This window comes from Micropterus salmoides, unplaced genomic scaffold (assembly GCF_014851395.1).
Source record: "Micropterus salmoides isolate LMB-PRFRI ecotype aquatic unplaced genomic scaffold, ASM1485139v1 Ms_hic_scaffold_11, whole genome shotgun sequence".
NCBI lineage: Eukaryota > Metazoa > Chordata > Actinopteri > Centrarchiformes > Centrarchidae > Micropterus > Micropterus salmoides.
The window spans coordinates 13355718-13377964 of record NW_024040152.1 but is presented as its reverse complement, the minus strand read 5'-3'; the positions used below and the strand labels follow the sequence as shown (position 1 = coordinate 13377964).

The 22247-nt window shown below is 42.6% G+C and overlaps 1 protein-coding gene across 1 annotated transcript; it reads right to left on the bottom strand.

The window, feature by feature from the left end:
- Window positions 1-8022: 8022 nt before the first annotated feature.
- Window positions 8023-8729, bottom strand: LOC119898271 (pregnancy-specific beta-1-glycoprotein 5-like). The gene is made up of 3 exons (XM_038712459.1): window positions 8560-8729; window positions 8180-8425; window positions 8023-8087 (listed from the first exon to the last, which is right to left on the bottom strand). The coding sequence occupies exons 1-3, from the start codon at window positions 8726-8728 to the stop codon at window positions 8023-8025; spliced, it is 480 nt and encodes a 159-aa protein (XP_038568387.1). The 5' UTR covers window position 8729.
- Window positions 8730-22247: the final 13518 nt, after the last annotated feature.

The following is a 22247-nucleotide window of genomic DNA, read 5'->3' as shown; positions in this document are numbered from 1 at the left end:
CCGCAGTGGATATGCTGTTCAGGTTAGAGTGGAAACCACAAACAGCTGACATGTGGTTAGAGCACTGGTTCTCAAAATGTTTCTGTCATGCCCCTCAGAAGCAAAAACAGTTCATGCGCCCACCATCCCAGCAAAAGTGGAGTTCATTTTTATACGGGCGACAGAAATAAGCTAGATTGAGAACCACTGCAGTAGAGAAGCCTGCACCTCCTCTCAGTTCCTGTTATAGAGGACTAATTTGGACTTGAGTTTACCTAGTCAAAGCACTTCGTCAGTGTTTAATCATCAACCAGTTCGTGACAATTATTCCAGTGACTAGAGTCAGAAGACACAATGATGCCCAATGAAAAGTTTTTTTTAACAATATCTAATTTAACTTTAACTTTAACTAAGTGGTATTTCGCAGGACAGGGATACTATATTGATACTACATCACTGGAGCTTGTTGATTTGTCATTACAATAATTAACTTTAATCTTTTGTTCCAGAGGAACAGCTTAAAGCTTAATAGAGATATACACCTTTGTAATTTAATTCCATACTGATAAAGTTCAGGATCTCACAAAGTGGAGATCTATAGGCATAATGATCCAAAACACTGGCTTGCAAAAGTAAACTATAACTAGAGATTCAGTTCCACATGAAACAGAAGAAGAAGCAATAGTTGATAGTCAAACATAGTTATTTGATAGATATCTGCAGGTACAATAAATGCATTAAGTCTTATTAAGTCTATCCAACAGTCATGTGGAAACTGTGGCCTGTAAGAAATATCAAAATCTTTTCCCGCAAGTGATGATCAGGAGTAATTCAGGAAAGTTTATGGTAAATGTCACTAAACGTTGCTATGTGTTACAATGAGGAGCTTACACTGTCAGCATATTTCTGTGAAAGGCCTCATGCCAACAGGGAAATCATTGAAAAAAGTGAAACCAGGGCTAACTTTTTTGCTCTTTTGTTATACAAACCTGCAAGTTATATTTTACATGTTCTCTCTTTTTTAAAACGATGATAGGTTCAAAATAAATGAGATAAAGAGAATGAACCAACCTCTTCCAACCTGAGCTAATGAATCTGTGAGTGAATCTGAGTGTTTGGCCAAATTTCACTTCCCCCATAAGTTACTCATGAGTAAAGCTCAAACTCCCTGTGAGTTTTTCACACAGTTGATTTCACCTGCATTGAAACACCACACCTTAATCACTATGACAACGAATAAATTAATTCTTTACCTGTAGTTTACCTATTAATAATGATTAAATGAAGGTATATTTAAAGAGATTTTAAGGGAATAATTAATTTGTAAATTAATGGGCTGTATATATTAAGGTACATTTACTAGATTATATGCTCTTTTTAAAACGGTTGTAGGGGTTAAAACCTGTAAAAAACAAAAATTGAAAACTACACCTTAATTTATACCTTAATAGGCCTTTACTTTTCAATGAAGGTGAACATTCAGGGGCAAACTTTAGCTGACATGAAAAGCTGCTTTCCAGATGACAATATGACCGTATTTCTTCTGCAATGGCAATTTCTTCACATCTAATTAAGTCGCATCTTAGTTTCTAGTCACTTAGGTTTGTACTATTTTGTATTTCACTAGAGCAACACAACCACACCTTTTAGGAATTTTTAACTGCTATACTATGGAGTTATGAACCGGCCACTTTATAGCTGACCGGTCTGGAAGTGACCAATGACAAAAGAAATACCCAGTCTGTGATTGGTGTATTTGTGTTTATTTGTCTACTTTCCCATGAAATGGGCTGGTGTTGCTATGCAGATTTGATGTGTAAAGAGTCATAATAGAGAATACATATTACATTAATCTAATTAAGGTGTACATAAGGGGAAAATTATGTACCCCTTACAAAGGTTTTAAGGGGTTTCGGTTTTGCCTTTCAAATGAATTTACACATTTAGGGATCTCTTGTTTACCATTAACCTCTGTCCACTCTTCTTTCAACTGTTCAACCTGAACATAGCTTTTTCTTTAAGTGTCACTTGGCAACCAATGGAATTTTTGAATTGTTTTACCAGTTTGACCAAAGAAAGAATGCAATGAATGTGACTCTCATGTTGGAGATATTGTATTTGCAATTGTTCGTTCAGATTAATAAATTTTTCATTAACTGTGTAGAGCATTTAGTGACATTTGTGCTTATGCAGACGTTGCACATGTTATCTCTTTTTCTTTGGTGCTTGAAGGCAAAGAGTCTCATTATTTCTCTTGTTTTCATATTTACAGCGTATATGGCACTTCCCATAAATACAGTCCAATCGACTCCTGTTCACTCGTCGGTGGTCCGACCAACACCAGCTCCGTTGGTGGCCCAGCCGACTCCTGTTCCCTCGTCGGTGGTCCGACCAACACCAGCTCCGTTGGTGGCCCAGCCGACTCCTGTTCCCTCGTCGGTGGTCCGACCAACACCAGCTCCGTTGATGGCCCAGCCGACTCCTGTTCCCTCATCGGTGGCCCGACCAGCACCAGCTCCGTTGGTGGTCCAGCCGATTCCTGTTCCTAGTGCTCCATCGGTGGACCGACCGGCACCAGCTCCGCCGGTGGTCCAATCGACTCCTGGTCCCTCGTCAGTGGCCCCACTAACTCCAGCTCCGTTGGTGGTCCAGCCAATTCCTGTTCCTCGTGCTCCGTCGGTGGTCCGACCGGCACCTGCTTCGCCGGTGGCCCAGCTGACTCCTGTTCCCTCGTCGGTGGTCCGACCAACACCAGCTCCGTTGGTGGCCCAGCCGACTCCTGTTCCCTCGTCGGTGGTCCGACCAACACCAGCTCCGTTGGTGGCCCAGCCGACTCCTGTTCCCTCGTTGGTGGTCCGACCAACACCATCTCCGTTGATGGTCCCCAGCCCAGCTGTCCAGTCGGTGTTCAGGCCGACTCCAGCTCCTCGTGTCCGGTCCATGGTCCCCAGCCCAGCTGTCCAGTCGGTGGTCCTCAGCCCAGCTGTGCCTCCAGAGCACCCAAGCTTTGGGTGCCGACCTCCGAAGAGGTCTTGCCGTCGGCCTCCTGCTCGGTCCCCAGTGGGTTTGCTGCCTCACTGTTGGCCGTCCTGCCAACCCCTTGAACTCTGTGGCCCCCTTGATCTGCCCGGCCTGTTGGGTCGACCACCGGCGCGGCCTCCCGAACTCTGTGACCCCCCTGTTCTGCCCGGCCTCATGGGTCGTCCCACGGGACGCCCACCTGAACTGTTTTGCCCTCCTGGTCTACTCGGTCGACCTCCGGGTCTGCCTCCTGAACTTTTGTTCACCTCTGGCCACCCGGGACGGCCTCCTGAACAGTGTTTTCCCCCTGATTTGCTCGGCCTTTCGGGTCATCCCCCGGGACGGCCTCCTGAACTCCGTGATCCCTTTGGTCTGCACGGCCTCCTGAGTCGCCCTCCGGGACGGCCTCCTGAACTGTTCTGCCCCTCTGCCGCAGATGAGCCAGAACGACATCTCGATGCCGAACCGCCAACTCTTGAGACTGGGCTAGGATGAGCCAGTCGTCGATGTAGTTGAAATCCGGATGCCCTGGAGCCTCAGCGGGGCCAGCGCTGCATCCATACGCTTGGTGAATGTGCGAGGGGAAGTGCCAGGCCGAATGGAAGAACCCGATACTGGTAAGCCACACCCCCGAAGGCGAACCTCAGGAACTTCCTGTGAGAAGGACGGATGGAGACGTGGAAATAGGCGTCCTTTAGATCTATCGTGACGAACCAATCCTCAGATTGGATGTGTGTCACGATGGCGGGGATGATGAGCATCTTGAACCTGAATCTCCTCAAAGACCGGTTACAACCCGCAGATCCAAAATAGGGCGCAGCCCTCCGTCCTTCTTGGGGACTATGAAGTACCGGCTGTAGAACCGGCGTCTCTGTCTGGGGGGGAGACACGTTCCACGGCCCCTTTCCTCAGCAGAGTACGAACTTCCTGTCCCAACACCGGACCTTGCTCCGGGCGGACCACAGTCCAAACCACCCCGTTGAATTTTGGAGGGCGGGTTTTGAACTGTAGTCGAAACCCATGTATGGCAGTGCGCAGGACCCACGGAGAAATGTTCGTCAGGCTCCGCCAAGCCTCTGCAAAGTCTGCCAACGGAACCAACCCCTCGGGGCTGGTGGTTGGTGTCTCGTGTGATCTTCTGGTGGACCCCTGAAGCCCCATAACGACAGGGGAGAGCCGGAGAAAGACTCCCCTACCCCGGTCTTCCGGTCTTCCCTGAGCTCTGTCGGGACTGGATGACGGTCCTCAGATCGCGTCTCTCAGAAGGCTGAGGGTGAGAGCGCCGTCTCGCTGCCCCAGCTCCTCGGGGGGGCCCCCGAGAAGCAACACTCTGCTTCCTCTCCTCTCCGTAGGAGCTCGTAGAGGGAAGGGACCTACGCCTGGCAGCCTCAGCTGCCATGGGTCCAGACCGGCGAGGGAGGTACTGGCGGAACGCTTCGCCCTGCGTCTAACGCTCCGGGGTTCTGCGAAGCTCCACCAGATCTTCCTCAGAGGGACCCCCCCTCTGAACCATCTCCTGTAGCAGGTCGGCTTGGTAGGCTTGAAGCACCGCCATGGTGAGCAAGCTCGCACCTGCCTGGCCCGCTGCCATGTACGCCTTCCCCACGAGCGTAGATGTGGTGCGACATGGCTGGAGGGTAACGCCGGCTCCTCCAGGGAGGACGCAAGTCGAGGGGAGAATAGAAAATAAAAGCTGAAATAGAAGCTGAATAAAAAAAGCTAATGATGAGTGTGTACAGGTGTGCTTTATACTCCTCCGGTTATTCCGTCACACCTTACCATTCTAGCAACAAGCCAATAGGATTGGAGTGATTTCATTCACGTTCAGACCTGCTTCGCCTAGAGGCGTTCCCATAGTGTCGTAACCGACGCAGTTCGAGTTCCCTCGAAGGGGAACCCAGCAGGATGATTTGGCAATCCAAGATGGAAATACTTGGATTAATCACTTTACAGTAATATTACAAAAAATGATGATCAGTACAAGATATTCACGAAATGAAAAACTCTGGAGGCGGTGATAAAAAAACAACCAAAACCCTCTAGATTACCCTGTAACAGAACAAGAATTAACAGAAGTCACCCAGTCCCTGAAAGGAAAAAAGGCTTGCGGTATTGATGGAATCCTCAACGAAATGATCAAATACTCAAACCATAAAATCAGATTGGCTATACTAAAACTATTCAATACTATTCTAGCAACTGGAACTTTTCCAGACATCTGGAACAAAGGTTTAATAACCCCAATTCATAAATCTGGAGATAAATATGACCCAAATAACTACAGAGGAATATGTGTATCCAGTAACCTGGGAAAAATATTCTGCAACATCATTAATAAACGACTTGTCAACTTTGTTGATAACCACAATATTCTGTATAAATGCCAAATTGCCGCACAACAGACCATATATTTACCCTCCAGACTCTAATTGATCAAAACATTAAGAAAAGAAAGGTATATGTCTGTTTTGTTGACTTCCAAAAAGCCTTTGATTCCATCTGGCACGAGGTTCTTTTCTATAGGCTACTTGAAAGTGGCATTGGAGGAAAAACATATGATTTGATTAAGAACATGTATACAAAAAGTAAATGTGCCATAAAGATTGGAAACAAACAAACAGCGTTCTTCTCCCAGGGCCGGGGAGTGAGGCAGGGATGCAATCTCAGTCCAATTCTCTTCAACCTATATATCAATGAATTAGCAAACCAATTAGAGAGTTCCATGGCACCTGGCCTCCTCCTGAACGACACAGAGATCAGAGGTCTGCTGTATGCAGATGACTTAGTGTTGCTCTCACCTACTAAAGAAGGTTTGCAGCAGCACCTTAATCTCCTGCAGAGATTCTGTCAGACCTGACAGTAAACACAGCAAAGACTAAGATAATGATCTTTCAGAAACGATACAGAAATCAGGTTACACACAATTTCTATTTAGACACCACTAAATTACAACACACAAAAAACTACACTTACCTTGGCCTCAACATTACATACACAGGGAACTTCAACATGGCTGTGAAAGATCTGAGGGACAAAGCTAGGAGAGCTTTCTATACAATAAAAAGACACATTATAATATATATTCCAATTGAAATTTTCCAATTTGTACTAGAACCAATAATTCTATATGGTAGCAAAATCTGGGGGCCAAAACTTAATAATGAATTTGACAAATCAATCATAGAATCTTTCCATACTGAGTTCTGTAAGAGCAACCTGCAGGTGCAGAGAAAGACACCAAATAACCTGTGCAGAGCAGAGCTCGGCCAATACGCCCTCCTACTAAAAATACAGAAAAGATCACTTAAATTTTACAATCACTTAAAATCAGTTAACCCCCAGACATCACCACAAAGCCCTAACATACCAGGAGCTGAAACCAGAAGAGTCCCCACAGCCAGATGGTCCTGAGGCTCTCTGCAGTAACAAGTCCCCAACAGCCTCAAGACAGCAACACCAACTCAAGCAGACCAAACCAAATTATCAGCAAGCAGAAAGAAAATGTATTGAATACTGGAAAGAAACGACCAAAACACAAAGTAAATTACAATGTTATCTGACCCTAAAAAGAGAATTCACACTGGCAAATTACCTGAGTACAATAAAATGTCCCAAATTAAGAAAAATGTTGACAACAAACAGACTGAGTGAACACAGCCTGGCCATAGAAAAGGGTCGCCACAGACAGAGCTGGCTACCACAAGAGGAGAGACTCTGCTTGTGACAGGGGACAGGTAGAGACAGAGCTGCACTTTCTAACCTCATGCCCTAAATATAAAACACTAAGACAAAAACACTTTTTTATTTCCCAAATATACCCCAAATTCGAATTCATATCAGACACAAAGAAACTCCCCTGTTTACTGGGAGAAATACCCAAATGCAAAATAATTGCTGCAAAATATGTCTCCTATTGAGGACAACCAGTGGAACCTCAGACTAACAAATAATTGTACAGATTTTCAAATTATTATTTTGATCATTTGATATTTTAGTAATTGTTTTGTTTTTACATTTGATACTGGTTTCTTTTTTTTTTTATCAATTAATTCTTTAAAAAAACAATTTTGTCTATTAATATATACACACACATTACTGTTTCATTTATTTATTTTATTTTTTTATATATTTTTATTTTTTAACACACACACACACTTACCGTTTTATTTATTTATTTTATATATATATATATATATATATATATATATAAATAAATAAACACACACAGGCTTACTGTTTTTTTTATTTATTTTATTTAAATTTTTAATATTTCTTTTTTTTTCTTTTTTTAAAGACACATACGCTTTGATTACTTTATATATAATATATATTTACTTTACTTTAATTACTTGTTAAATGTGTGGGGCTGATTGTTCTTATGTTGTATATATGATGCTTTGGCATCATTTTTATTACATTCATGCCAATAAAGCTAATTTGAATTGAATTGAATTGGTGCCTGATGATTAAGAGCTTTGTAGGTGAGCAGAAGGATTTTAAATTATATTCTAGATTTTACAGGAAGCCAGTGCAGCGATTCTAATACAGGAGAAATATGATCTCTTTTCCTGGTTCTTGTCATTACACGTGGCGCAACATTCTGGATGAGCTGAAGAGTCTTAATGAGTCTTGGACTTATTCGAACACACTGATAATAAAGAATTGCAGTAATCCAACCTAGAAGTGACAAATGCGTCGACTAATTTTTCCGCATAATTTTGAGACAGGATGTTCCTGATTTTTGGAATGTTACGTAGGCTTCAGTTATCTCAAAACAAAAGAAGAAGAAGAAAACTGAGACAGTTATTAGTCATTAAATACAACAATGAATGTCACAGCTGTATATTTCAGAAGAACATACTGCAGGAACAAAAGCAAATATGAAGAACAACAGTTTTGTCGTTTATCATTCACAGCTTTATTTTACATGAACATAACATTTAAAGAACACATCAACAATGCTGAACTCAGAGAATGATCTAAAACACACACACTTATTCTTAGTCTTTAGACTAAAATTAGCTACATCAACGGCAGGACGGTGCAAACCATCATAGACATAGAACCAATGATGGGAGTAGATGAGTCTGGATCAGAAGAAAAAAAAACATTACTTTTCGATTTGCAATCACACATCAGTACTGACAATTTAGAGAGCTGTGAGATAGAGCTCAATTACCACGCAGTGTGTGGAGCGCAGAGGTTTCTAAACCAGTGACAGCATTTTGGGCGGTACAGGTGTAGCTCCCCAGGTGCATCTCTTCCATCTCATGGATGTAGTGCAGGGGCCCGTACATCTTCATGTGTTTGAACGTCCAGAAGAAAGTTGCCTTTGGTAGGGAGTCAGCAGAGCAGCTAAGAATGACACTCTCTTCAAGTTCTGCTCCTATTGGCCTCTGAATGATTGTTGGTTTGTCAGGTCCATCTGAACGTTTGAGGAAGGAGATTATTAGGAAGATAACAATTATGATGAGACTGAAGTAGTTAGCCTTTTCTATGCACTTAAGTAATGATAAGCGAATATTCAAAATCAGGAAATGTGTAATTGAAAATACTCACAATAGACTTTCAGTCTGCAGTTAGCTGTATCAAAACTGAAATCATTGCTGACATTACAAAGAATCTCTCCAGTGTCTCTCCTGTCGACAGGGCTGATAGACAACACTCTGCTCTTGCTGTCGTAAAAGCTGAATCCCTCTCCAGAAACCAAAGGTCGGCCGTCTTTCATCAACACTCTGTTGGACACAAAGCCGTCAGCATTGCAGGTTAGGTTCACAGAGGTTTTACCTTCTATTACGTTTTCTGTGGGGCAGGCCATAGTGGGTCTTGACACTTTGGCTGTGCACAAAAAATGTATACAAACACTTGTTGACACCACACCTAAGCAACATTCATTGTGCATTCTTAAAACAGACATCTTAGCAGTGCAGTATTACAGTAAAATAAATATGTTGATACTACAAAGCATTGTTTTCAGTTCCTTCCTAACATTAAAAACAGTGTCAGATAAATCTATCTTACTCACTCAGCACCTCCAGTTTGACAGTTCCTTGAATCTGCTCCGCTCCATATGGGATGATGATTAGTTCATATTCGCCGCTGTCTTTTTCAGTCAGGTTCATAAGCACCAGAGATCCAGTAGACTTTTCTAGGACGATCCTGCTCTCATAGCCTTGTCCGACTACATCTACACTGGTTGAGGTTATTACATTGGTGGTCCCATTGAAGCTCCAAGTTAATGCCAGAAACGGTTCAGCTGTTGGTTTTACAGATGTTTTAAAGGTCACACTCTCCCCTGCTGCTCCACGGAGGGAGTCAACAGTGAGTACACCAGCTCCATAGCACAGACCTACTGAAATATGAACATAGTTAACATTTCACAACCTGTAGTTCTATTGATAAAGAACTTTTAATACATGTCTTACCTGAGGAGAGGAACACAAGTATGGTTGACCTGAGAAATGTATAGTTCATGATTTGGTTGGTCCTCTTCTAATGTTATCTGACCTTCTGCTGTCTGTGTTTGTGCAACAATAGAATAAAAGCTAAGATTATCTGCAATAAATGAAACGTCATCAAGACGTCCACAGGCTTGACATGCTTAATTATTACCTTCATCAACCCTTTGTTATCGTGGCTCTTCAAACTGCATGTTCGGAAAACCAGAAATGATGCTTCTTATTTACTATTACACACAGTTTGTTTACTTAGTTGATAATGTGAGAGGTATTAGGGACTAGACTCTAAAGCCATGCTAGTAGCTCTGTGATGCAGCTCTGTTGTATGTAGGCATAGCAGTGCTTTGAGCTAAATGTTAATCAGCATACTAACATGCAGAAGAAGAAGAAGACATACTTTATTCATCACACAAGGGGAAATTAATATTCTCACTCTGGTGTTATTATTGTTATTAGTATGCACAGGTCTGAAATACACACACATGCAACAACACATGGAGAGATGTCAGAGTGACAGGGCTGCTACTCAGTGCGGCGCCCCGTGCAGCTGAGTGTACAGGGGCTTGCTCTCAACAACAATGTTTACACGATGACAATATATTTTGCACTTTTCAAAACAAAGCTGTTTCGAATGAACCAGGATAGACACATGCAATTAGGAAATCAGAGAATTATATAACCCAAAAAACAAAATCCACACTGGGTGGTTCTATTTAAAAACTCTTCACAAATTATATGGACATTAACTTTGCTTTATGCACTCCTATAAAATTAATAATTTTAAAGATAATATTTAACTTAAGCTAAAAAGTCTGATTGTGCCTAAAACTGTTGCTTAATTCCTGAGAGTAAAATATACAGGACAATATCCTGCTCAGTAAATTACTTCAATACCACTTTGCTCTATGTCTTTTATCCACCAGACTGCCAGAAGTTAGACCACAAAAAGGCACGGATATCGGCGGTGCGGGGCGGCAGAGTGGTGGGGGAAGGGGATTACGGTAGTAATCTTTACTATTACCATTGACGGCAACGTTGCCTGAATGATTGCTTTAAAAGTTGCTCTGTGTATCATCAGCTTTATATTTAAAGACTGTTACATATTCAGTTGCTGTAAAATCACATGACAGAGAAAGAATTAACATTTTGTGTCGCAGTTTTCAAATATATTGATATATTGTTAATTAGCATAATGTCTTATCCCAACCCAATATTCTTCCATTAATTTACAAAGTTGAGGCTGGACACAATAAAGAACAGCAAAATAAAAGCAAAAATTAGAAATACTCTGTAGAAATGCAAAAAGTACAAAAATCTAATGCAAACACACCAGAAATGGTGCAAGGAAATAACCACTTTCAACTAAATATATTATGTTTTAAATGTAAAAGGACTACAGCTTACTGGAGCTTTTTACTGTGTTTACACTCTTTATTTTGGGTTTGAAGACATTTCACTCTCACAAACACTGTTTATGGCAGATATTTACTATGATAAACCCAATGCATATGCTACCTGCTAAAATGAGAAGGAATATTTAGTGGCCAGAAATGCAGCAGAAATGCTACTGTTATACTGTACATATGGATAAATGGCAAATGTTTGCTAACACATTAGCTATAAAAAACAATAATGTGATAATATATCAGGGCTGCTATGTGTCATTATGTTGTGGTGCTCTTCTGCCTACAAGTGTCCAAAAAGTCACTTAATTCAACTTTAAGCACATTTATGTGTCTGTCAACAAGACTTTGAAATACACTGGTAATTCTGTTACTGTTACGTTTTGCTTGTTGTAAATTATTTATCTAAAAGAAACATAACCCAAACACAGAAGAAACAGTATGAATTCTAAAACAAAACAACAACATTGGTGTCTCTTCTTTTCTTGGTGCAGGTGAAAACATTTTTGTTTTCTGATCATCTGCAGGACAAAAATGTAAACAACTGATTAAATTAGAGAGTTGCTGTTTTGATCCAAACAGAGTTAAACTGATTTCTACAGAAACAAAACCTCTCCCTTCAAAATACATTTAGGCCTTTTCACTAAATAAGAAAAATTACAGTTTATATGTTCTCATATACCTCTGAAGTGTTCTCATACATATGTTCTTCTCATTCTAGGCAAAAAAAGTAGCTTTGTTACAGTACATTTCATAACTCAATATTTATGATTGTGATTCTTTTCTTTCAGTTATTAAGTATTTATTTATGATAGTGTAATGTGATTTTAGAACCAGCCCATCCTCATCTATCAGCTGTATAGGTTGATTATTATATAGCTTACTACGACCCAAATTTATGTTTTAGTTAGGCCACTATCTCTGTTGGCACAATAAGTCAAGTGGAGTAATATAAGGAGCGACAAAGTCCACCTAAGGAGGCTGGTGGGGTGTATGGATGAGCAAAGTAAACTCAGGACTTTCACTCAGGAGACCAAGAGGATCAAGTTCCTTGTGAAAGAAAGTCAAGATAACAAGTTTTAAGTTAAATAACATTCTGTAGAGGACTTACTGACGTACATAATGTACTTATTTTAACCCAAGCCACAATCTTTTCCTAAAACTAACCAAGAAGTTCTGTTGCCTAAAACTAACCAAACTATTACTTTTTTTGTTACGTTTTCCATGTGTTAAACATCATGTCACTTAAGTCACGTGACTCACGTAACGTAGGCCTACTGAAGGTCTGGTAAGCCTGACTCTGGACTGGTACTAATGTTTGTCGTTTTGGGAAATGGCCAAAAATGTCATTACACTTTCCAAGGGACAAATGGGCATATTTCGGAAACGGCCATATATGTCGTTTAGGGACACTTGCTAATTGGTCTTTTTTGTCGTTTGTATAAGGACGTGTAACATGTTTAGGTTAGATGAATAGCCTACTTACCTGTATCATGTGCCTGAGGTTTGTTGTTGATTCTAGATCTAAAATAGAATATTTCAAAAATGTGGAGAGATTGCTACATTTATAATAACTATTTAATATGTTAAGATACCTATTAATAATAATAATAATAATTATAAACAATACAACACACAGGTATTTAAATTCTTGCACAGAATCACATATTAATAGAATATCATTTAGGTAGTAATCTTAAAAAGTCAATTGAGTTTAATGGAGCTGTGAAAATTGGTCTATGTGAAAGTACTGTATGAAACTAATCAATATTGAATATACAGTAATTCCTGTTGAAAACTGAGATGAATGTCTGACTATTTACATCTATTGTGATGGCTATTTATCACACAAATACCTCCCTAATTTTAAACAGTGTTAGTGACATTAGGCTACTGTAAGGGTGAATGAACCCTGATGAAAATGTTGGTTTTGTACAAGAGAGTCAGAGTGAAAGCCAAAGTCAGGATCAGGGCTATATAGACAATATAGCCCTGATCCTTGTAAGACTAGCAAAGGCATCACATTGGAAGTGACCCTTTGTTGAACATCAATCTGCTATAGATTAAGTAAACAATGTTTTAATACCACCACCTAATTCTATTTCCCTCTTTTCTATGTGCTCTCTTCCCTTACCATGTAATTATATACATGAATTCACCTGCGACTCCAAACTAGACAATACTGAGCCGATACACTTACCATAATTGGTATTGATTCTAAATAATTGAAAACATGGCTTCCTTGTTATATCTTAAATCTTTTTCCCCACTTACTTTTTTTGGAATATGTAGTATCCTCCACCAACACATGCTCCACAGACAATTAAACATCCATCCATCCATCCATCCATCGTCAACCGCTTATCCTGCGTACAGGGTCCTGTGTACAGGGGGGGCTGGAGCCAATCCCAGCTGACATCGGGCGCAAGGCAGGGTACACCCTGGACAGTTCGCTAATCCATCGCAGACAACTATATCTATATAAGTGGTGTATAAAGACTTATTGACTTATTATGAACCATTATGTTTTTATTACCTTAGAATAATCCATTGCTATCTACATAACCATGGACATAACCATGTTGCGCCGTCATGTTTCTACAGTAGCCCAAAACGGACAAACATCACTACAGAACGTGTTTTTTTTCTACATTCTTCCTCTTCTTCTAGAATTCTGGCAGCTAAGACTTCAACACTATGTTGTATACGTACGTTCAAAGAAGAAGAACTAATAATATACAGCAGGAGTCTGCAAATAAGTTTTGCATCGGAGCAATTTATGTCTTATATTTTCACCCATCATCTAATGATGATGGGTGAAAATATAAGACATAATATTTGAAGTCATTGTTACGGTGTTCGTTTAGCTCAGTTGGTAAGGTGCAGGACTCTCACTTAGATGGTTGTGAGACTAATCCCATGTTCGGTTAAATCCCGACCCCCTTTTTAACAAATTGATTATGAACTGTTTCACATGCTCATAATAAAGCATGTGTGGCAGTGTGTATGTTCCGCATCCATCAACCTACGTATGCTTTTTTCATTTCTTCAGTATCTTCAGGCAGAGGACATTTAGTGGAATCATGTTCTCTTTCAAACATTCACACGGTATCTCACTATGGGGTACGCCCCTTTGCGTAGTCCTCAGAAGGCCAATACGCCAGCCACTACTGGCTGGCAGTTGTGACGACTGCATCAGGAGGAGTGAGGTCCTCCCCCAATAAGAGGGATGATGCGGCGTCATAAGCTCATTCAAAAACCTCTTCTTGCTTTTCACTCAGAAAGCTACATCTCTCAACGCGACTTCTAATGGGAACATTGGGTTAACTGTCCATAGACTGAGCTAACCATTCGATCGCCGGGCACTAATTGTTCTGTGTCGTGTACGGAATCCTGATTTCTTCGCCATAGAAATCCAGGATTTTCAGTGAGAAGTCTTTTATGCTGCTGTTGCTGCCTCCACACAGCTAACTGTAGCTACTTTGTTACTCTGTTGCCAAAGTAACACCAAGCACCTTAGCCCAGCTAGCCACCTCACTATTGTTAGCTAAGTCTGCTGTCACATTAGTTAGCAACCAGCTAGCCTCCACACTAGCAGCTAATTGTTGCTAATTTCTGCTTTGACTATAAGTCGCTTACCATGGTGCTCTCGAATCTTAACATACCGGCAGATAGCACACCAGCTACACCGCTGCTTGCCCCGCGCCAGCGATAAAACCCCTACCACGGGATTGCGTATGCGGGGCTAAGATATCGGCTATGGATACTCACCTAGTATGTGTGGCCTGTCTAGGCCTGCAGCATGCCCAAGCGGTGCTGGACACACCCGGCTCATGTGAACATTGTAGCTGTTTCACTCTCAAAAGTCTCCACTGTCGGCTGTCACGCAAGGCAAGCCTCGGCACCTGGGACCCGCTGCTAGCATCAGCGGCCGCCCCGACGGAGTATGACGAGCCGGCCATTTTGAGCACTAGCTGGGACACTCCCTTGCCCGTGGGATTCGATGATTGCATGCCAGCTGATCATTTCGATTCTCTACTGGGAGATGACGAGGAGTCTGGCAACTCCGACGTCTCGACATTCTCTTATCCGAGGGGGAGGACGATGATGGTTCCTCTTCCCCCACTCACCAGAGGCATGGACCTGCATTAAGTGTGCTGGAGGGCGGCTGAGAAGCTGGATATCCCATGGCCCAAGGTGCAGGCGGAGACTTCTGTATCCTGCTATGAAGGGAAAAGGCTGCCAAAAGCCAAGCGGGCAGCTAGGCAGCTTTTACCCATATTCCCTGAGTGCCTGGAGGAGACTGTGTGCTGTTGGGAGAATCCCTTTTCTGCTGCTAACCCTGTCCAAGGGGGGTTGACCTTTGATTGTGTGGAAAAAAGGCATTTACCACATGCCTCCAATTGAACCTCTAGAGGCCTCACACCTACACCCCACTCAGAGACTGACAATGTCTTCCTCTGGCCCCACCCTGCCCACCAAGGTTGATCGCTTACAGTCCTCTATGACTGATAGAGCTTATAAATTGGTCGCCACATCGGATAGGGCTCTGAATGCCTCCTCTCTTCCTCTCCTGGCATATCAGGCTGAACTGCAGGAACAGATGACCGCCTTACCAGCATCTGAGTTGTGGGAGGAAATCTGTGTTATTATTGACCACTGCCTCCATATCACCAAGTGCGCTGTCCAATCAGCAGGGAGGGCTATGTCCACCATGATTGCCCAAGAGCGAGCTCGTTGGCTTAACCTCTCTGATCTGTCTGACAAAGCGTGACATCCTGGATGAGGACGTGGACCCCAACGGGCTGTTTGGCACTGCTGTTGCTACCATGCAAAAGCGACCCCGACTCCTCATCGGGCCTTCACTTCAGCTGTGGCTCAGCAGGTCAGTGGCACAGCCTTTAAGATCCCAAGATGCCCAGCCCCTCAGCCCCTCAGCCCCCAGCGCAAACACAGCTCGGCCCACCGCAGAGGGGGCCTTGGCCAAAGAAATCCTTTGCTGCGGCGGTGGCCCAGGGGGCCCTCCAGCTCCAACCTCCTCCCAGGGAGTAAGATGGAAGAAGCGATCCTAGTCATTTACACTTCTTCAGCTCCATTCCTGAGTGTTTCTTCCGTGCAGCGTGCAGGGCCAGAGTTGGCACCTACAGTTCCCCGCCCTACAAAGAGGAAGAGAGACTGTTCACAAGCAGGAGCTGTTCCAATGCTCCCTGTATGTCTCACAAGCACTGTCATGTGTCCCAAATCAATAAAGTTACCCCCTGTGCCTCCAGGCATGTTGCCGAGGGCACTGAAAAAAACAAAAAAATATGCACTGTTAAAAAACAATGTGAAAATAAGACCCTTTGTGTCACCACCGAAATTCCCTTTTCCGGGGTGACAGGCCACATAAGCACTTCACCAGTGCGGGCCTCCCACACTGTGCCCCCTGTGGTGTGCCGTGCTGCTCTGGCACAAGGGGGTGCCCCCAGTGGTAGAGACTGCTGGTACAGCACCTCTCTCTGCAAAGGGCGAGAGCTGGCGAATGTGTGGGGCCTCAGCTTGGGTGCTTGGGACAACAGACAGAGGGTACAGGCTCCAGTTTGCTGTCGGCCCTCCCTGGTTCACAGGGATAATTTTCTCTCATGCTCTGGGAAAGTCACCACAGATACTCCAGGAGGAGATATCGCTGCTGTTGACAAAAGGGGAAATACGGGTTGTGCCTCCAGAGCAAAGCCAATGCGGCTTCTACTCAAGGTATTTTGCATTGTACATGCCAAAGAAGGGGCAGGGCTCCGCCTAATCCTAAATAAAGTTCAGAATGCTGATGCACACTGCCCTGCTGCATTTTGTGCGCCCAGGCGACTGGTTCACTTCAATCGATCTAAAGGATGCATATTTTCACATACCAATATGTGCTCCTCACAGGAAGTTCCTGAGGTTCACCTTCTGCGGCACGACCTACAAATATATGGTCCTGCCATTCAGTCTCTCCTTAAGCCCCTGGGTGTTGGTCAAATGTACAGAGGCGGCTGTTGCACCTCTCAGAAAGCAGGGTGTCCGCATAGCTATGTACATCGATGACTGGCTTCTAGCCGCATAGTCCTACTGGGGCGCGCTGGAGCACACACGGTTGCTTCTGCGCCTCCTCGAGGACCTGGCGTTCAGGGTGAATCTGGAGAAGAGCATGTTCATTCCCAGTCAGAGAGTCTCCATCGGTCTGACCCTGGTCTCGGTCTCCTTCAGAGCCCACCTGTCAACGGGGAGGGTGTAAGACAACACGACTGTGGTAGCTTACATCAAGAGACAGGGGGGTCTGCGGACCCCACGGTTGCACACACTGGCTCACAGACTGATTTTGTGGAGCAGTGTGCATCTCCTGTCACTGAAAGCCACACATGTCCCTGGGGTTCTGAACTGTGGAGCAGACCTGCTCTCCAGAGGCAATCCTCTGTATGGAGAACGGGAACTCCATCCAGAGGTGGCTGCTCAGATTGGGGCTCGCTACGGTCGCCCTAGCGTACCTTTATATGCCTCGAGGGAGAACACTCAGTATCCCATTTTCTTCTCCCTGAGGGATTGGGATGCACCAATGGGGATAGACACGCTGGCACACGAGTGGCCGCGGGTTCTGCTTTATGCATTTCCACCTCTGGCCCTGATCCTGCCACATTGGCCAGAGTACGGGAGCAGGGATTGTCACTCATCCTGATAGCCCCTCATTGGCTGGGGAAACATTGGTTGGCGGACATCATCCAGCTCCTGTACAGCCAACTCTGGCCTCTCCCTTTACACAGCGACCTGCTTTCACAGGCACGGGGGGAGATATTTCATCCTCAATCGGAGCAGTTGGTGCTCTGGCCCGTGAAAGGCTGAACCTGGATACGGTTGGACTTCCACAGAATGTCATCGCAACCATTCAGAATGCTAGGGCTTCTTCTACCAGGTCACTATATGGTGCCAAATGGCATGTGTTTGAGGACTGGTGTTCAAAGTCGCAGGAAGTGCCTTTCCAGTGCTCGGTGCCAGTGATTCTCAGTTTTCTACAGGACTTGCTGGATAAGGGCAAAGCCTTTTCTCATCCTCTAGCGCATACCGTGTTGAGTGTGGGCTCCTCTTAGGTCGCGATAAGTTGGCCTCTTGATTGGCAGTTGGTTTTCAAGCTTGTCTGGCAATACGGGAGTCAGGATATCCGATAGCGAGATACTGAGCGTTTGAAAGCGAACTTTAGATTACAGAGGTAACCCCGGTTCTCTGATAACATGAGTGAGGTATTCCACCGGGCCGCCCCTCCTTGCGTGAGGCGAGGAAGAGGTGTGCTTGATGTCTGTGAAGATTCTCAGTCATCCAGGTCATAGTTATTCAACGGAGGTTAAAGTCAAGGGCAACTGGACTTGGTTGAAGATTTCGTCCCCCATTCAAGGGACTTCTTCAGTTCTGACTGACTGGTCTGAAACTCATCAGATCACAGAATTTGTGTGAAAAAATGTGTTAATTTGTGTGCCCTCTGAAATAAACATGTATAGGCCTGTAGACTCAGGGACCTGCACAGACCTTTTGGGGGGCAGGGGCTTAAGTGAACAAAAGGGCATTTCTTATATATTTAAAATAAATGACTGCACCAAGGACAGGGACTTAAGGGACAGGGGTGTGTCAGGGACAGGCACAGGGATTTAAATAAATTGTTCAAATACTTTTTGTTTCACATGCAAAATAACCAGCTCTACACAGCGTAGTGTGGTGTATAACATATGTGCATTTGACGCATAACAGTTTAACATAGCACTGTAGCTGCTGGATAGAGGATTAGTGACCTTTTAAGGGGAGAGTAGAGGTCAGTGGTTATGTGGAGACTCAGACCCTTGTCTAACAGATGCCTACACTTATCCTATAGAACTGTGCCCTTATATGGATTAGTGCCTTAGTTTGCGGACGCAGACCCTTATATGGTGTCTAACAGATGTCTTATATGTCCTATATAAGCTGTGTTTGATGTACAGAGAGACAGAGTGGCCATCGGGCTGGGTCACTCTCCAAGCTGCTGGAAAGCTTGCAATTGATGCTGAACTCCTTAATGTAATAAACTTTTATGATCAAGAACAGTGTCAAGCGGATTTCTTCTCAACACATCATCGCGGTATTATTGTTCGGACACCACAGTGGCAACAGAATACTGAATTGCCTAAATACACGAATGTACTGATCAAATACATTATTATTATTGCTATTACAATTACACTTACTACGCGCACACACACACACTCTTCTGATATCCTTCAACACTACTTCATACAGTTTATTTGCAAGTCACATCACTCTTCATAATCGATCACTGCGTTCCATCATATAATTTAAACGATTTTCTTTTAGTGCAGCAGCTTGCATTCATACTTTCATCAGCTGATTTTACTCGTAGAGCCGCTGGCTGCTTTCATCAGATGCTGTAGCTGACATTATTCTTCATTAGAGACTTTAGTGCAGTTTAGTGAATTGTCTGACTCCTTGTACTACGTATCTTTTATTGTCTTCTATTTGGACTATAACACAGGAATGACCAGCCTCACATGTGACTGAATAGAAATGAAGATAAATTATGCTGACAGACTCTCTGGCTATCTCTGACCTTAATTGTCTCCAATATAAAAGTTGATGGGAGAGATAAAAGAAAGAAAAATCTTTCTAATAAATGAAGAAAGTTGTGTGTTTGTTGTTCAGACCTGAACTCAGATTTTTAACTAGACAGTGAATCATAAAACAAATCAAATATAGCCTAAGACTTTGCAGTTGAGTTTAATGTTATCTGTCCTGATGTATCAGATCAGTCCGATCAGCTGAAGTGTCCAATCACCATAACGGCTACCCAATATGGGGGTGTGTCAGTCAGCAAAAGACTTCTGCAAAGGATGCACTGGTGAATCCTTGCTCATAGCTCCTCAGAGATTGCTCCTCGATCCTCGATCCTCGATCCCCAATCCCCGATCTTCACTCGTCAGAGCGCAAATAAGAGCTTTGGGACGATCTGCAAGATGGCAGAGTGGAACAACTTCCAGTTCAAGCGAGGATCGAGGAAACGACACATAAGAAACCTGACAAGCACCCATGGACTCAGGAGTTCTTAACCTGGTGCTTCAATTTATTCCTTCACCAGTCACGTGAAAAGTGCAAATATATCAATTGTTTTTAAAAACTAACAACAAAAAAACTATGTACAAACTATTCAAATTATCATTAAAAAACTGATACTAAACACCACAAAAAGCTATATTAGGGCCTAGCACATTCTAGCAAAGCTGTTCTGCCCAGAGGAGCCTAAACCTCCTTCCTTCATACCGGAAGCCCCTCATACAAGACAAAGTTAATCAATGGTGTAATCAATCAAACACCATTTTGCTAACTCAACATTCCCAAACATTTCTGACCACATCAATACACAATATAACAAATATAAAACCAGAAATTAAATGTTACATGCTGAACAAAGCTTCTCAAAACAGAAAACTTTAAGTACTCAAGTGCACCCCTCTGCACTGGCTCACACATGGACTATTTCAGGTCTTCCCTCCTATAAATTACTTCAGACTCCAACACTTCCTGTTTGCCTTCAACCAAGATCCCTGCTTGAAGATATGACTGTCGGTAACCACAATAACCTAAAATAAATTACTTGAAATTACCTGTGTTTGTGTTGTGTTTATCTGATCATAATTTCTACTCTTTCAACTAGTACTACAACTACTTGAATGACATGAAATTAAATGACATGAAATTACAAGCCATGTGTCCATTGGTGCTAGCCCACATGCTTTTGGTAATGCTAATGCAAACAGTAATGCTTAGATCAATTATCGGCCAAAAGGCCTATGATAGGCTAATGTTAATGTTAGCTTAGCATGCTAATACCGATGCTGCCACTGGTTTAAATGAAGGCATGGGGTAGCGCCATGACATGGTGTATTTTACTTCCATCTCTTCTTTTACTTGAATGGAGAAAGAAAATTCCAAAATACACATTTAGATGGTGTTTGTTTTAAGCTTACTACCCTCCGTCTGTTTGGATCTGTAGATTTCTTCTAAATAGTGCTAATCACATAATTATGCGCAAAATTGAATAATGAATTCTAAAGTAATGTATTGTGCACTTTAACTTAAATGTACTGCTATATACACAAAAGTGCATTAACATGTGGTTTGCAAACACTTTAAACAAAAAAGGTGCTTTATACCAGCAGTATTCCCTTTACACAGTAGCAATAAAATATTTCTTATAATCTCAATTTAAACATTAATGTAATCAAATCAAATATAAAACCAAAGCTATTTGCCACTGCCAGGGCATTACCTTTTATCTAGCTTGTTAAAAGTCACTATCAGAGTCCAGTTTTCTTGTGCTTGAGGTATCAGCAGAAACATTTTTTCTTTTATCAGGGAGCAGCATAAACAGTACCTCCCTCTTGTTCCTCTGGCTGAGCTCCACTCTCACTGTAGTCACTGTGACCTGCTATGACCAGGGAACATTCAGGTGTTGCATGTTCAATCCTGTCAGTAAAGGCACCAATCATCCAGTAAACCTAATGAGTAATAAAAATACAAACTTAAAGTAATTTAAGGGATAATATAAGGATAAGATTGTAAGTGTTAAAATGTAAACTCAAAGGTATTTGATTGTTTGTTTTATTTGTGTTTTATTTTTCATGATTTTCGCCCTGCGACCCTGTACGCAGTATAAGCGGTTGACGATGGATGGATGGATGTATGTTTTATTTTTCTTATTTTTTTAAACTTAAGACATGAACCACACATCTATCATATTTTTGTGTCCTGTTCTTCATTTGATTTTAATAGAATACTAACTGATTCAATTACATACTACATTCAAAGACCATTTGTTGACACTGAAATGCCATCTTCATTTCACTACTAAAAAACTAAACTAAAACCTATCACAATTTACCTAGTACAGTTACAGCTGAAGGCTGAGATGTTTGATATCTCAGAGTTTTGTTGTTATAAGGCCCGACAGCTGACCGAATGACAGAAGCTTTGAGTTTACATTTTATCAAACTGTGATAATCAATTAAGTTCATCCATCGTCAATCGCTTATCCTGCGTACAGGGTCGTGGGGGGCTGCAGCCAATCCCAGCTGACATCGGGCGAAAGGCAGGGTACACCCTGGACAGGTCGCTAATCCATCGCAGGGCCTGTGATAATCAATCTTAAAATAATATTCTGTCTGCTTTTGAACATTTAACTACTTATATAACCTGAATAATCATAACATGACAATGACAGAAGAACTGGGTGTTAAGTGTTTTAGAAGTGTTTCTTTCTGACAAGCAACAAAGAAATCATGAAGTGGTAAAACCTCACCTGAAATCGCTCCCAGGATCACAAATGTTTCCATATCTGCTG

Excerpts from the sequence above, each read along its gene's own strand:
- LOC119898271 (XM_038712459.1), bottom strand. The coding sequence starts at position 8,728 with ATGAAAGACGGCCGACCTTTGGTTTCTGGAGAGGGATTCAGCTTTTAC. Across the intron at positions 8,426-8,559 it reads CTGCAGACTGAAAGTCTATT|ATGGACCTGACAAACCAACA; the intron begins GTGAGTATTTTC and ends TCAAACGTTCAG. Across the intron at positions 8,088-8,179 it reads TGCGCTCCACACACTGCGTG|ACTCATCTACTCCCATCATT; the intron begins GTAATTGAGCTC and ends CTTCTGATCCAG.